General features: G+C 37.9%; 1 protein-coding gene across 5 annotated transcripts in view; it reads left to right on the forward strand.

The window, feature by feature from the left end:
• MELK (maternal embryonic leucine zipper kinase) overlaps nucleotides 1-15,727 on the forward strand; it is a 75,172-nt gene that overhangs the window by 44,555 nt on the left and 14,890 nt on the right. For 4 of the 5 annotated variants that reach the window (XM_081508865.1, XM_081508858.1, XM_081508849.1 and 1 more), the window contains 2 exons: nucleotides 5,609-5,737; nucleotides 11,195-11,317. In XM_081508865.1, coding sequence (XP_081364991.1) covers nucleotides 5,609-5,737; nucleotides 11,195-11,317 — 252 coding nt within the window. The remainder of the gene's footprint in view (nucleotides 1-5,608; nucleotides 5,738-11,194; nucleotides 11,318-15,727) is intronic. The other variant, XM_081508881.1, reaches the window with a different exon arrangement.

A 15,727-nucleotide genomic window follows, 5' to 3' on the forward strand; every position in this document is an offset into this window, starting at 1 on the left:
GATTCACAAACTTTTAAAATCTGAATTTGAAAAGTAACATACTCAAAACTTCAAGAATCTTTGGGTAAAAAGTCTTTAAAATAGTATCCTTTATGTGGTCTCTACATATAATTTTCAAACTTGAAACAGAAATGGAAATAGGAATTATAAAACAATATAATGAAGCATGATAGAGATGGTTTTCTGGTATTATATCTCTCTAAACATCTCAGTTATCTTGAAAGCTGGGCATGACAAGCGTCAAGAATGTGTGAGGAAAGTAATAGTTTTCTTCTTGTGTACTTTCCCTTCATTCTTAAATGCCTGTTTGTATTTATTTTCCAGTCCTAGGGATGAGTAGACAACCTCTTCAAAACCTTGGCTGAACATTGGAATAACCTAGGAACTTTAATCCTGATGCCTAAATCCCAACCCCAGAGATTATTATTTCATTGATCTGGGGTGTGGCCTAAGCATCAGAATTTTTAAAAGCTTCCCAAATGATTGTAGTATGTAGACAGAGGTTGGGAGGTACTACTCTAGATTCTTGCTCTTCAAAGTGTGATGTATGACCAGCAGCATCAGCATCACTTTGTGCACCTCAGACCTACTGAATCAGAATCTGCATCTTAGTAGAACCCAAGTGATTCATTGTGAAACACTGGTCTGAATCAGTGGTTCTCAACTGGGAGTGATTTTGCCCCTCCAGGGACATTTTTGGTTGTCACAACTAGGGTGTGTGTATATGCTAATATCACCTGGTGGGTAGAGCCCAGGGATGCTGCTAAATATCCTATAGTACACAAAATAGGCCCTGGCCACAAATTATCCAGGTCAGTTATCAATAGTGTTGAAGTTGAGAAATCCTGGTCTGGGAAGTCTCAGAGAATTCACATTGGTTCTAGGTACTTTCCAGTTTAAAGAGCCTTGGGAAAACCAGATTTGAGATCAGCCATGGTTTATTAATATTTTTTTTTCTGGTGTTTTGGGCACTCTGCTGTTACTTTTCAGGCTGGCTAGACAGGACAGAGATCAGTTTAATGTGATCCATGCTGGATATGGAGCTGCTGATCTTTGTGTAAACAGAGAAAAACAATATTATTCACAAACATTCAACTTTTGGAACTACCACTTTTATATTATATACCTGAGCATTCTTAAACTGCTTTTTGTATTGGAAGTGAGAATCTCTCATGTGTCATGATTTTGAGCCATCTTGTTTTAACCTTCTTGAGATTTCCTCCAGTGCTAGAGCTTCCACTTCATTGCTTTCCTCACTTTCCCCCTCGTCGTCCAGCTGTGAATGGCTCTGGATTGTGGAGCAGCCAGTCATCTGGTTGGGGAACTTGACTGAAGGTCCCATGTGCACACAAGGACCTCCAGACCAAGACAGATCCTTTCCCCTCACCCCTGTGGTGTAAACTCTGATGTATTCTGGTGACGGAGGTTTAAAGATTGAGGGCCCCGTTGTGGGAATATAAATGTTGTTCCTTTCTCAAGACCCTGTGTTCTGGAGACTATTCTGTCTTACCCTTTCCTTACATGCTCTTTCTCATGCCCTTAAGACAGATGTCTTGGCTGACACGTCAGCCTCAGCAGGCGTTGTTCTGCACGTAGAACAAACTTCCTTATCTTCAAAGCCTTCCTACATGACTTCCTTGTCCAAGAAGGAGATTCAGTAAATACGCACTCAGGATTTTCTTGGGCAGTTGCTCTTTCGTGAGCTCTCCCTGCACTGTCTCTTATAATCCTGTGTGGTTGTGAGAATTAATTCAGGACGACACCGCTACACCCCAGGAGCAAGGTCAGGGAAAGGAGCTCCTCAGTTTATCAAACCCTGTGATCCAGTAGCTGCCTGTCCTCAGCCCAGGCGCCCAGGCAGTCCTTTAACATTTTGGTTTGCGTGAACAGTAACTGGGGATTTTAAAATGTTTTTCATTTCCTGGAAGTAGAACCTTCTTTATAACAGGTAAACCTTTTGCTTTACTCTCAGACATTTGACTTTCTAAAGAGGGAGCTGCTTAAAAGATAAGAGAGACATTGGTTGTGTTAGACTTGAGGATTGACATCACCTGGAAAGCCTAACTAATGCATTGATTTATCTGTTATTAAACACAGAACTCCCCTGTGCATATTATCATAAGTAGTATGCAATAGCTATGGCAAAAAAGTTATTAAAAGGTTGCTTTTTTGCCTAGGGAAATAGAGAGTTTCCCAGATGATTATTAAGCTCTGAGGTATGTTTAGAAAACTCCACCTAAAACTCAGCATTTTCCCAGTATTGTTTACAATGCCTGGGTTATGCCATTGTTGACAAGCAAGTGGCAACTTATTTCTGAGACATTGTCTCTGATCAGTTTATGGCATCCCTTTCAAAAAGGCATTTATCACACATGAGACCATAGATGTGGAAGGTGCAAAAAAAACCTTTAACATGGGAATTATCTGGCGGTCCAGTGATTATGACCTGGTGCCTCATTCCTGGGGTGTAGAAGTCAGTACCTGGTCGGGGAACTAAGATCCTATAAGCTATGCTGCATGGCTAAAAAAATAAATGAATAAACAGTTAAATAAATAAAATCTTTAACATAACTTTTAGAGAATAGAGAGTTAGTTTTCACCCAGTTTCCAAGTACCTTCTCCATGAAACCTTTCCCATCCTTCCTTCTCCCCAACCTATCTGAATAAAAGACAACATTCCATGATAATTTATCACAGTGTTACACTTCTTCCACTAGATTGATATGTCCATTATGTAAATTTCAAAGTATATACTACAATTGTGGCTATCTAAAGTGTTAACAGATAAAACTTATTAATAAAATCAGAGGTGATAGTAGACCTCTTTGGGTCATGTGAGAGATGACAAGTGAGACATGACCCCTTTGTGAGAGATACATAGCATAAAATACTATTTAGTTTTAAATTTTAACACTTTTACAAGGCAGAGAGTCTCATAGTCTTGAGTACATTATTTAGAAACTTAGTTTTTCGTGAGGATTGAACAGACATGTTTATATTCAACACCTCCTAAAACCTCACTAAAATAATAATAAAGGAATAAAAAGGCAAATATTTCACAATGAAAAGAATGAAAGAGGAGATAAAAGAAATGTCAATAAAATTTTAGAAGTTATAAAATAGCTAAGTGGCAGCTGACCTAGCATTTTGGAGAAAACTGAAAGCAAAGTGCATGGAGTGGGAAAAGGCAGTAGGCAAATTGTTAGAGCCCTGGACCTCCAGAAAGACTCAGGAACCAGAGGTCCTAGGAACCTCTGGAGTCAGGGAAGTGAGCAGGTTGGCAACTAGGAAGATTGGTTGGAAGTCTCTATTAGGAGCAATTAGACTGCTAGGTCCCTTTCTTTACCTTGTGCTGCATGATAACCTTTCCCCCACTCCAACAGAAGACTGGAGAGACACTAAACAAGACATGCTCTTGTACCAGATGCAGCTCAGGTGGGGGTGATGAGCCATTCTGAAATGGATGCATTGACACACACAATCCCCTTACTGAACAGTGAACCACCATCTCTAACTCCCTTCCCTATTCAAATCTGAGAATGCTGGGATCAGGATTTTATCCTAACTGCAGTGGGATTGGGGAAAATACTGGGAGACTCATCTCTAGGGGAAAGCCAGGAGAAAAGACCTATTATACCAGTGGTTGTTCGTTCAACTTCCTGCCTGTTAACCTTAAAGCAGGGCTTCCCAACCCCTGGGCCACAAACTGGTATGGTCCATAGCCTGTTAGCAACCAACCCACACAGCAGGAGGTGAGCAGCGGGCTGGAGAGTGAGCAAGTGAGGCTTCATCTGTATTTACAGCTGCTCCCCATCGCTTGCATTACTGCTTGAGCTCCTCCTGTCAGATCAGCAGCAGCATTAGATTCTCATGGGAGTGTGAACTCTACTGTAAACTGCATATGTGAGGAATTTAGGTTGCATACCTATTAGAATCTAAGACCTGATAATCTGATTCTGCATTATGGTGAGTTGTATAATTATTTCATTATGTATCACAATGTAATAATAATAGAAATAAAGTGCACAATAAATGTAATGTGCTTGAATCATCCAGAAACCATCCTCCCCTCACCCCCATCTGTAGAAAAATTGCCTTCCACAAGACCAGTCCCTGGTGTAAAAAAGGTTGAGGACTGCTGTGTTAGAGAGAAGCCCCAAAGGTAATGAACTGCCTCAAACTACACATAGTGTCTTTTAGCTGTGTAGTATGCTCTTTGCTTCTAAATAGAGACAATCAGCCAGAGATCACCAGACCTTTGAGGATAGCCTCTAACATGAAAGTCAAAGATCAAAACAATGGGGTCGGGGAGAGAGTGAAGCAAAAGTATAGATACTCAGAAAAAATCAGATAATGCAGGGAGTGGAAGAAAATGGCTAAGAAACAATAATTACTATTCTTTGAGATAAGAGAAGCTATTTCTTTTTCGAAATAGGAATAAGATGACTTAAAAAGAACATTTTAAGAGATAGCTCTTGAAGATTTAAAATATGACCAGAGAAATAAAAAGCTCAGTAGACATATTTGAAAATGAAGTTAATGTGAAATCTTTCAAAGGTAGAACCTAAAGACAAATATATGCACAAAGAGAAGAGAAGGTAAGAAAGGTCCAACATACACATAATAGAAGCTGCAGGAAAATAAAAAACAGAGGGGAAGGAAACCATCAAAGAAACAGTATGAGAAAAAATATTCCGGAAGTGAAAGTATAAGTAACTAGGGCTTGGCAAAATGGAAGAAAATAAATCTGCACAAAAGCCTATTTTAGTAAACTTCCAGAAAACTAGGGGTGAAAAGGAAGATCCAGATTTTCTAGAGACAGGAAGCAAAAGGTCATACACAAAGGTTTGAGAATCAGAAAGACTTGATTTTTTGATAACTGTACTAAAAGTGAGAAGACCATGGGACAGTGCCTTCAAAGCTGTAAAAATTATTGTCAACCTAGAATTCCATACTCAGCCAAACTAGAATCAAGTGTGTGAACAGCATACAGTCATTTATCAGACATGCAAAATCTCAAAAAATTTACCTCCCATTCAGCCAATAATTAAAAAGTTTAATAATTGGCATGGCAGGGATTCCCCAGGACTCTACCCACCTTTTGGCCTCTGTTCTGATTGATGTCAGGGTACCAATTAAATGTTTTGGACATTACCTTTACTTAGTTGTAAGGACTATTTACATGATTATAATAACATTAATGTGATTTAACTAAAAATTGTGATAAAATTCTAGTAGGAGGATATAGGAAGGAGATGTGTTGGGAGAAAAGGAAGGATTTGAAATAGAGCTAATTTCTTTTTTCCATAGTAAGAAAGCTAGAGACACTATCTGACACTAAACCAAAATTTAAAGCTGTATAATCAATTGATTTAGAAATACAGAGAAAATAACTGAAAGTATTAAAAAGTTATGCCTTTTAGGGAGTGGAAATTGTGTGTGGGGTATGGTGTAGGGGATTGCTGTTTTTCATTGTATGCTTTGTAAAGCTTAAAAAAAATTTCTAAACTCTGAATGTCATGACATTGGGGAAAACTGTTAATTTAAAATAAAGATGATGTCAAAAGCAAGTTTAGTCTTCTAAACAACTTGATTTTCTTTTCTCCAGTGGCAGTATGATCACCTCACAGCTACTTACCTTCTGCTCCTAGCCAAGAAGGCTCGGGGAAAACCGGTTCGTTTAAGGCTTCTTTCTTCCTATGGACAGGCCGACTCAACGCCAGTCACAAACATAAAGGTGAATGTTAGAACCTTTTGTGTGAGTGCCACCCACTCTTGCCATGTGCTCACTCTGTTCATGAGTGGATACATGCCAGGAAGGTTAATTTGCTGATGTCAAGGACCCGGAGGCAAGGCATTTTATGATTTAAATATTTTTGTTAAGGGAAATGAGAAATTCTGAGCTTGAATGCTAAAATTTTGAATGTCTGCATGGCATTAAAAGAAAAATTTCTCCCTTCCTCCTTTTTTCCCATGAAAGTAACTCCTGATTGTTGTAGAATAATTTTAAGCCACAGATAAAGGAGAATATAATTTATCTATAAAGCTACTACCATCTATAGATAAAATAGTTTATATTTTACTGTCTTTCCAGTCTTTTTTAGTATGCTTGTTTGTATCTTATGTAAATTATAGGACAAATTATATATGCTTTATGTAAATGAAGTGTTTCAGTGAATATTTTGATACTCATTTATGTTAGGGGTTTAGGATGTTTTGAATAGTAGATATAGCTCATGCAACTCAAATTTCTTGTATGACTTGTAACCAGTTTATTTTTTTCTATTTTGTAGTCTTTGTCTCATTTTCCTTCGTCATGAATGTGTAGAATGGTGGAGAAGCCTTACCTATTTGGAAGCACTGTGTCATTCCTAAGTCTCTGTTTTCTATGTGATTCTCTGTATTTCCCATGGCTTAAAATTCTGCCTTCCAAATACTTTGCCGAATGGATGTGGAGCTTTGTAGTATAATCTTCCTTCCATTAGTTCAGGTTGCAGTTTAAATGATTTTTTTTTTTTTTTTAATGTTGAGTCCTTTATTGTAAGATAATTTACAAATATCTTGCTGTCTTTAGATTTTAGCGCTAGAAAACTGTACTTTTGTTATTCTCAGAGAGAGGGAGTGTGCCTTCTTTGCGGAATCCAGTATGTTTGCTCAGTCTCTCAGTTGTGTTTGACTCTTTGGAACTATATGGACTGTAGCCCGCCAGGCTCTTCTGTCCCTGGGATTTCCCGGGCAAGAATACTGGAGTGGGTTGTCATTTCCTCTTCCAGGGGATCTTCTTCTCCCCAGAATTGAAACTGCATCTCTAGCATCTCCTGCATTGGCAGGCAAATTCTATACCACTGTGCCACCTGGGAAGCCTAGAATCCAGTATAGCCCAGATGATTATGTGAGTGCAGTGATATTTTTTTTAAATTGGAGGATAATTGCCTTACAGTGTTGTGTTGTTTTCTGCCGTCCAACAACGTGAATCAGCCATAAGTGTACATATGTCCCCTCCGTCTTGAATTTCCCTCCTACCTCCCAGATATTTTTTTCTTTAAATCTCAAAACTGTGTTTTAAAAATCTTCAAATGCTACCCCTTTCATAATCTTTTGTTGAATCCACCCATACCCCCAGCCCCGGCAATTCCTTTAACAACTCATGTAGATCTCTCTTTTTTGGCACTTGTCAATCATGTACTGCACGTGTAGTGGTTCTTTTGTCCCTGCGAGACCTAACTTGTCTCCCTTCTCTCCCTAGTTGGTCTTTTGACCAAATTAAAAATGGAAAGTGTTAGTATAAGGGACTGTTGTGTGAAGAAATCTCTGAAGTGAGATAATCTTACTGCTGGGCTGTTTTTCTTTTTAAAAAATTTTTAGTTTTGTATTGGAGCATAGCCGATTTACAGTGTTGTGATAGTTTCAGGTGGACAGCAAAGGGTGAGCTGTTTTTCTAGTCTGTTCTCAGAGAGTTATACGGGGTTGGTGAATATCCCATGCCCAGGCAGATCTTTTACTTACTGACTCCATGAATCATCCCATCCCTCATCCTGCTGCTCACAGAGCGAACTCTTTAAAGTCTGATACTCAAGTCGGTACCTTTGGGTTCAGGAGGACGCAAAAACATAAACTTTGCTTCTGATCACGGTAATTTCAGAGAGATGTTAGATACCTCCATACTTAGAATAAACCTCAGCTTAATTTTATTTTATTTATTTTTTATTTTTTGGCTGTACTGTGTGGCATGCGGGATCCTAGCTCCCTGACCAGGGATTGAACCCAGGCCCTCAGCAATGAAAGTGCAGAATCCTAACCACACTGGACTGCCAGGGAACTCCCTAAGTTTTTGAGTTTATGACACGCTAGTTAAAAGGTCTTAGACATTTTCCTGAGCCATTAAATTTTCTTATATCTGGATTAGCTTGGTCTCAATTGATGTGCTTATATGAGTCATAGACTATCCAAGTAAAAATGATCTGGGAAGGTATTTAATCTTCCATCTAATGAGCATTTACCCAATAATTTAATTATTTGGGCATTTATATTATTGAGTCAATTTTTATAGTCAGTAAAGAGAGTTTTTAATGACAAGAAATGAAGTAGAAATCAAATTTTGTTTTTTTTTTCTCCCTGATCTTTATGCAACTCACTAAGGCTTGAAGCAAGCTATATAGTCTCTTTCTGCTTTTCCGCTACTTGATAGAATCACTCTTTTTTTCTCTAGAGTGTTCTTTATAAAAAAGTAAGTAATTCTGAACTATTAATCAATGGATGACACTTTTAGTGAAATGATAATACAATCTGATCTGAGAATCACAAAAAGACCACATATTTTCAACATCATTAGCATTTTCAGGCCCTGTGCTAGCTCTTAGAAAACAGTCTGTATGAAGGAGAGTGCTTGCTGTCTAACAGATAAGATGAGGCAAGACATGTATAAATAACACAACATCAAAGTAGATGGTGGGTGCCAGGTAAGCACTAGAGATGTGTGGTAGGGGCTTTACAGAGCATGGGAGTGATCACTATGGGTAATTCAAACTGGATCCATTGTTAAGTTTGCTGCTGCTGCTAAGTCGCTTCAGTCGTGTTTGACTCTGTGCGACCCCATAGACAACAGCCCACCAGGCTCCCCCGTCCCTGGGATTCTCCAGGCAAGAACACTGGAGTGGGTTGCCATTTCCTTTGCCAATGCATGAAAGTGAAAAGTGAAAGGGAAGTCTTTCAGTTGTGTCCGGACTCCTAGCGACCCCATGGACTGCAGCCTACCAGGCTCCTCTGTCCATGGGATTTTCCAGGCAAGAGTACTGGAGTGGGGTGCCATTGCCTTCTCCGTTGTTAAGTTTAGGAAAGTGGAAAAGAAGGAACACAGAATTTAGGGCAAGATAAATGGAATTAGCAAAAACTCATTCTCCTAATTGTGCTTGATGTATTCTTTTGGCAATGATTAGATTTATTTGGTTAAAATAGAGTTCAAGGGGGAAAAGTAAGAGAGAGAGAGAATGGGTGATCTGGAAAGGTAGCTGAAAGCCAGATTGTAGAGAACCTTGAAATGCCAGATCAGAGGATTAGACTTTATGCTATAGGTAATGGGAAACTGGATTTTTGAGCAAGCCATGACAATGACAAATCACCAACTTGACTGATTTTCAGAATTCATCCATTTGTATATAGGATTATTCAGTCAGGGATGTGTATGTGCTTTTACTCTCTACTGTAGCCCTCACTCATACAACACTGTGCTTTTCCCCACTGAGCCTAGACTTAGTTTTAGTATTTTTCTCAGTCTAGCACTCCATGTAACTAGTTCTCAGTTCAGTTCAGTCACTCAGTCGTGTCCAACTCTCTGCGACCCCATGAATTGCAGCACGCCAGGCCTCTCTGTCCATCACCAACTCCCGGAGTCTACCCAAACCCATGTCCATCGAGTCGGTGATGCCATCCAACCATCTCATCCTCTGTCGTCCCCTTCTCCTCCCACCCCCAATCCTACCCAGCATTAGGGTCTTTTCCAATGAGTCAACCCTTCGCATGAGGTGGCCAAAGTATTGGAGTTTCAGCTTCAACATCAGACCTTCCAATGAACACCCAGGATTGATCTCTTTTAGGATGGATTGATTGGATCTCCTTGCAGTCCAAGGGACTCTCAAGAGTCTTCTCCAACACCACAGTTCAAAAGCATCAATTCTTCGGCGCTCAGCTTTCTTCACCGTCCAACTCTCACATCCATACATGACCACTGGAAAAACCATAGCCTTGACTAGACGGACTTTTGTTGGCAAAGTAATGTCTCTGCTTTTCAATATGCTATCTAGGTTGGCCATAACCTTCCTTCCAAGGAGTAAGCGTCTTTTAATTTCATGGCTGCAGTCACCATCAGCAGTGTTTCTGGAGCCCAAAAAAATAAAGTCTGACACTGTTTCCCCATCTATTTCCCATGAAATGATTGGACCAGATGCCATGATCTTAGTTTTCTGAACGTTAAGCTTTAAGCCAACTTTTTCACTCTCCTCTTTCACCTTCATCAAGAGGCTCTTTAGTTCTTCTTCACTTTCTGCCATAAGGGTGATGTCATCCGCATATCTGAGGTTACTGATATTTCTCCCGGCAATCTTGATTCCAGCTTGTGTTTCTTCCAGCCCAGCGTTTCTCATGATGTACTCTGCATATAAGTTAAATAAGCAGGGTGACAATATACAGCCTTGACGTACTCCTTTTCCTATTTGTAACTAGTTCTAGTTGATGGTAATTGACAACCCTGGAGAACTCAGAACAAAGAATCTGAGTCATCCCTGGTTGAGAGGGTGGAAAGACTAGTGGTGGGGATTATATTGTCTACTTGAATAGTTTAGATATGAGAAGATTTGTCCTTGAATTAGAAAATTAGAAAAGAAGGGATTTTGGGGATGTAAGAAATTCAAGTACAGTTGCCTGACCAGGCTAAATAGATGTTGAAGGAAAGAAAAATAAAAAATCCAACTATACTGCATAGTCTTAGAATTTAGAGTATATCTAGTGTATTCCTAGTTTATTTAGCTTCCCAGGTGGCTCAGTGGTAAAGAATCTGCCTACTACTGCAGGAGATGCAGGTTCAATCCCCACTCTACTGTCCTTGCCTGGGGAATGCCATGGACAGAGGAACTGGGCAGGCTACAGTCCATGAGGTTGCAGAGAGTCAGACACGCCTGAGCAACTGAGCACAGACAGTTTATTGAGGAGGAAGAATGAAGGAAAATAAGTGACTCTGGTGGTATTATTAGCAGAGGATCCCAAATATCTTGTCTCCAGGAGATGTTTCATAAGGCTAATTTATTCCTAGTAGGAATTGGTAACTACTCAGTATGTTCTTCCAACCAAGAAACCTCTATTTCAAGAGTTCCTTCCATTTTCTACTTTGTCAGAGAGCTTCTTATTTGTGGATTTGCAAAGGAGTCATTTGTCTGGTGTTGTAGTCTGATAATGATAAGCTACTTAGCCATATAACATAAGAATATTCCAAGGCATCTTGTTTGAGAGTCAGAGATTTTCCTATCTAATAATTTGAATTAAAGACTTTTGACTTCTTGTTTTCTGTTTTGGATGTGAGCTCCTTCTATATACTGTCTCTCATTTGTTTCTGCTTCCAGGGCCTTGCCCTGTGCCTGTAATGTACCCTTTTAAAACTGAGTCATGGTGGCATTGTTTTCTGAGTTCTTCTGTTTTTAAATAGTCAAAGAATGTGAGTCTAGAAGATATGATCACCAGTGATGAAAATTATGTGGCTGGATTAATAAACTATGAATGGTGTGAAGACATTTCATCAAGAGGTGTGGCTACTCCACAAACACCACAGGTTGGTTATTTTTATTATTTCAAGTAGAGTATGTTATCTCAATTAGAAAAATATCTAGGATATAACATGAGATCTAATTTGTGTTTGCAAATTTCATGAATTCCTAAACCATTGAAAATATTAGCAGGAGGTTGTTGGGATATAAATGAAGGGAAGCCGATTATTTCCAAGTTGAATTCTTTTCATTTTGGAGCACTTTACTGCTCTTTTTTTCTTTTCCTCCCCTCCCCTCCTCTTTACAAAATGAGCTAGAATTTAAATGTCCCTGTTCCACAAACTTATCAATACTTGATATTTTTTGTATTTAATATTTTCTAATCTGATGAATGTGAAGTGATATCTCAGTGTGGTTTTAATTTGTACTTTTTTGATTACGTTTGTATCTTTTCATATGTTGATCAGCCAATCTTTTTTCCTATTTTATGAAATGGTTTTTTGTGTCTTTTGCCCATTTTTCTATTGGAATGTTTCTTTTCTCTTGTGGTATTGAGGAAATTCTAAGTTTAATTCTAACCCTTTGTTGGTTGTGTATTGCAGGTGTATAGGTATATCATTTGAGTTTGTCACTTGTCTTTTTATTTTGATGGCAGGAGTCATTAATTTTAATGAGTTGTCAGTATTTCTCTTTATGGTTTGTAACTTTTGTATCTTTTAAAAGAAATCATTCTCCAAAAGTTATAAATGCATTCACACATATTGCTTCTCAAGTTTTAAAGCTTTTTTTTTCACATTTAAGTCTTTAATCTATGGAGAATTAATTCTCTTGTATGGTGTGAGGTAGGGAATCAATTCTTCCTCTTATAACCAGTTGTGCCAGCACCATTATAAAGTCCAGTCTTTCTGCACTGATCTACAGTGGCACTTTTGTGAGATATCAAGTTGTTATATGTATGTCTGCTTTTGAGAAATATTTTGTTTCATTGGTTTATTTGCACCATCTGCCTTCTTCAGTTTTATAATATTTCTTTGATCTGAATGGCCAGTTTCCTCCCATGTTAGGCTTCTATAGGGATATCTTGGCTATTTCTTATTCCTTTGCATTTCCATGTACATTTTAGAGTCATTTTGATAAATTTTTGATAAATTGATAAATTTACATACACTTAAAAATTGAAATTACATTGGTTCTAAGATTCAATTTGGGAAAAAATTGAGGTCTGTACTCTCAAACCCCCCATCTGTAGACATAGTATACCTTGCTATTTATCAAGTTTTAGTTAATTGCTTTCAATAAAATTTTATAAATTTCTCCCAAAAGATCTTATATATCTTTTACTAGATTTATTCCTGAGTACTTTTATTTTTTATTGCTATTGGGAATATTAGGCTTTTTAAAGTCACATTTTCTAACTGTCTAATACTGGTGTATAGATATGAAATTGATTTTTGTGTATTGATCTTAAATTCAACAGCTTTCATAAACTCTTAAATATATATCCTTTCACATATTATAAAAAATTAGCTGTGAATGATAGTTTCGTTATTTCCTTTCCAATTCTCATGCCTTTAGTGTCATTTTATTACTGCACTCAGTAGTTCTAACAATATAGCAGACATTCTTATGTTCTTCCCAACTGTAGAATGATGCTTCTTATATTTTATCATTAAATATGGTGCTTGTTTTTTTTTTCATTCCCCTTCCCTCGCCCTTTCTCTGTTCTTCTTTCCCTTTTCCTATTATCCTCCTTTTCCCTTTCTCTTCTCTGTTGCCTCCAACCCCATATTTTTCAGACTAAGAAAATTTTCTCATCTATCCTGGTTTGCTTAAAAATTATGAATCTCAGTTGCAGAGAAAAAGATTAGATAGAATTCAATCTATTGAGATAAACATCTGGCTTTGTTCTTTCCATTTGTTAATGTAGTATATGTTATATTAATAGATTAGATTTAAAAAAAATTTTGCATTCTTTAGATAAGCCCAGTTTGTCATGAGGTATTGCTGTCTTTTTTACATATTGCTGGGTTTAGTTTACTAATAATTTTCATTTAGAATTTTTGCTTCTGTGTTCTTAAGTGAGATTAACCAATTCTTAAATGACTTTTTTTTTTTGAAAATTTTAGTTATGTGTAAGTAATACATGGGTATATTCATCTTGTAAAAAAATTCAAACATTATGGGACTATGTTGAATAAAGAGTAAAAGGCTTTCTTCCCCTGTTCTTGCATCCCATCCCACCTTATATTAATTGTATCTCATAGATATTAAGATTATAATTTGTCTTTTAAAATGATTTGGAACATAGTCTCTCTTTTTTATTCTCTAGAATGGTATTTAAGAGCTATTAATTATATTTTCCTTGAATGTATGATGGAGCTTATGTAACTAGCTGGGCCTGGAATTTTTCTGTGAGAAGCTAATCAGCTACAGATTCAATTTCTTTTGTGTTTATAGGACTACACAGTATTTCAATTTCTTCTTGTCAGTTTCGTGAATTTTGTTTTTCTAGTGTCCATTTCATTTAAGTTTTAAAATGTTTTGGCATAAAATCAAATGGATACTATGGTCTCATGGACCTTTCACTCATTCTCCTCCAGTAGTTAATTTTGCATAACTGTGGTACAATTTTTTTTGGCTCTTTGCATTTTTAACTTCATAAATTACATTTTTAGAATGTAATGCTATTGATATTTGTTTTGATTGACTCACATTTTCCTTCATTTACTTACCCTTCTTATCTCTCAAATCCTTCATTCTAAAATTATTTTTTTTCTTCCTGAAGTGTATCCTTTAAGATTTCCTTTAGTAGAAGTCACAATCGATGGCAAACACTCTTTCTAAATTAGCTAAAATTGTCTTTTTTTCACTTTCATTTTTGGAATGTAGTTTCTCTGTATATTGATTTCTAGTTTATCAGTTATTTTACACTCTTCATTTTGAACATATTATTCCACTCTCTTTTTTTTTCCCTCTGTTCTCCTAGAAATCTGTTTATTTTTTATTTAATAGAGAATTGTTTAATTGCTAAGTCATGTCCAACCCCATGAACTGTAGCCCACCAGGCTCCTCTGTCCATGGGATTTCCAAGGCAAGAATATTGGAGTGGGTTGCTATTTCCTTATCCTCTACTGTCTTGTGGCTTCTGCGGTTACCATTGAGTGATCAGTGTCAGCAAATTTGCCAGCAAATTTGGAAAACAGTAGTGGCCACAGAACTGGAAAAGATCAGTTTTCATTCCAATCGCAAAGAAGAGCAATGCCAAAGAATACTCAAACGACCACACAATTTCACTCATCTCACTAGCAAAGTAATGCTCAAAATTCTCCAAGCCAGGTTTCAACACGTGAACCATGAACTTCCAGATGTTCAAGCTGGATTTAGAAAAGGCAGAGGAACCAGACATCAAATTGCCAACATCCGCTGGAACATCAAAAAAGCAAGAGAGTTCCAGAAAAACATCTACTTCTGCTTTATTGACTATACCAAAGCCTTTGACTGTGTGGATCACAACAAACTGGAAAATTCTTCAAGAGATGGGAATACCAACCACCTGACCTGCCTCCTGAGAAATCTGTATGCAGGTCAGGAAGCAACAGTTAGAACTGGACATGGAACAACAGACTGGTTCCAAATAGGGAAAGGAGTACGTCAAGGCCATCTGTTGTCACCCTGCTTATTTAACTTATGTGCAGAGTACATCATGAGAAATGCTGGACTGGATGAAGCACAAGCTGGAATCAAGGTTGCCAGGAGAAATACCAGTAACCTCAGATATGCAGACGACACCACCCTTATGGCAGAAAGTAAAGAAAAACTAAAGAGCCTCTTGATGAAAGTGGAAGAGAAGAGTGGAAAAGTTGGCTTACAACTCAACATTCAGAAAACTGAGATCATGGCATCTGGTCCCATCACTTCATGGCAAATAGGTGGGGAAACAATGGAAACAGTGACAGACTTTATTTTTGGGGACTCCAGAATCACTGCTGATGGTGACTGCAGCCATGAAATTAAAAGACACTTACTCCTTGGAAGAAAAGCTATGACCTACCTAGACAGCATATGAAAAAGCAGAGACATTACTTTGCCAAAGGTCTGCCTAGTCAAAGCTATGGTTTTCCCAGTAGTCATGTATGGATGTGAGAGTTGGACTATAAAGAAAGCTGAGTGCCAAAAAACTGATGCTTTTGAACTGTGGTGTTGGAAAAGACTCTTGAAAGTCCCTTGGACTGCAGGAGATCCAATCAGTCCATCCTAAAGGAGATCAGTCCTCGGTGTTCATTGGAAGGACTGATGTTGAAGCTGAAACTCCAGTACTTTGGCCACCTGATGCAAAGAGCTGACTCATTTGAAAAGACCCTGATGCTGGGAAAGATTGAAGGCAGGAGGAGAAGGGGATGACCGAGGATGAGGTGGTTGGATGGCATCACTGACTCAATGGACATGAGTTTGAGTAAACTCCGGGAGTTGGTGAT

This window comes from Giraffa tippelskirchi, chromosome 1, assembly GCF_054371585.1.
Source record: "Giraffa tippelskirchi isolate mGirTip1 chromosome 1, T2T-mGirTip1v1.2.pri, whole genome shotgun sequence".
In the NCBI taxonomy this organism is placed as follows: Eukaryota; Metazoa; Chordata; class Mammalia; order Artiodactyla; family Giraffidae; genus Giraffa; species Giraffa tippelskirchi.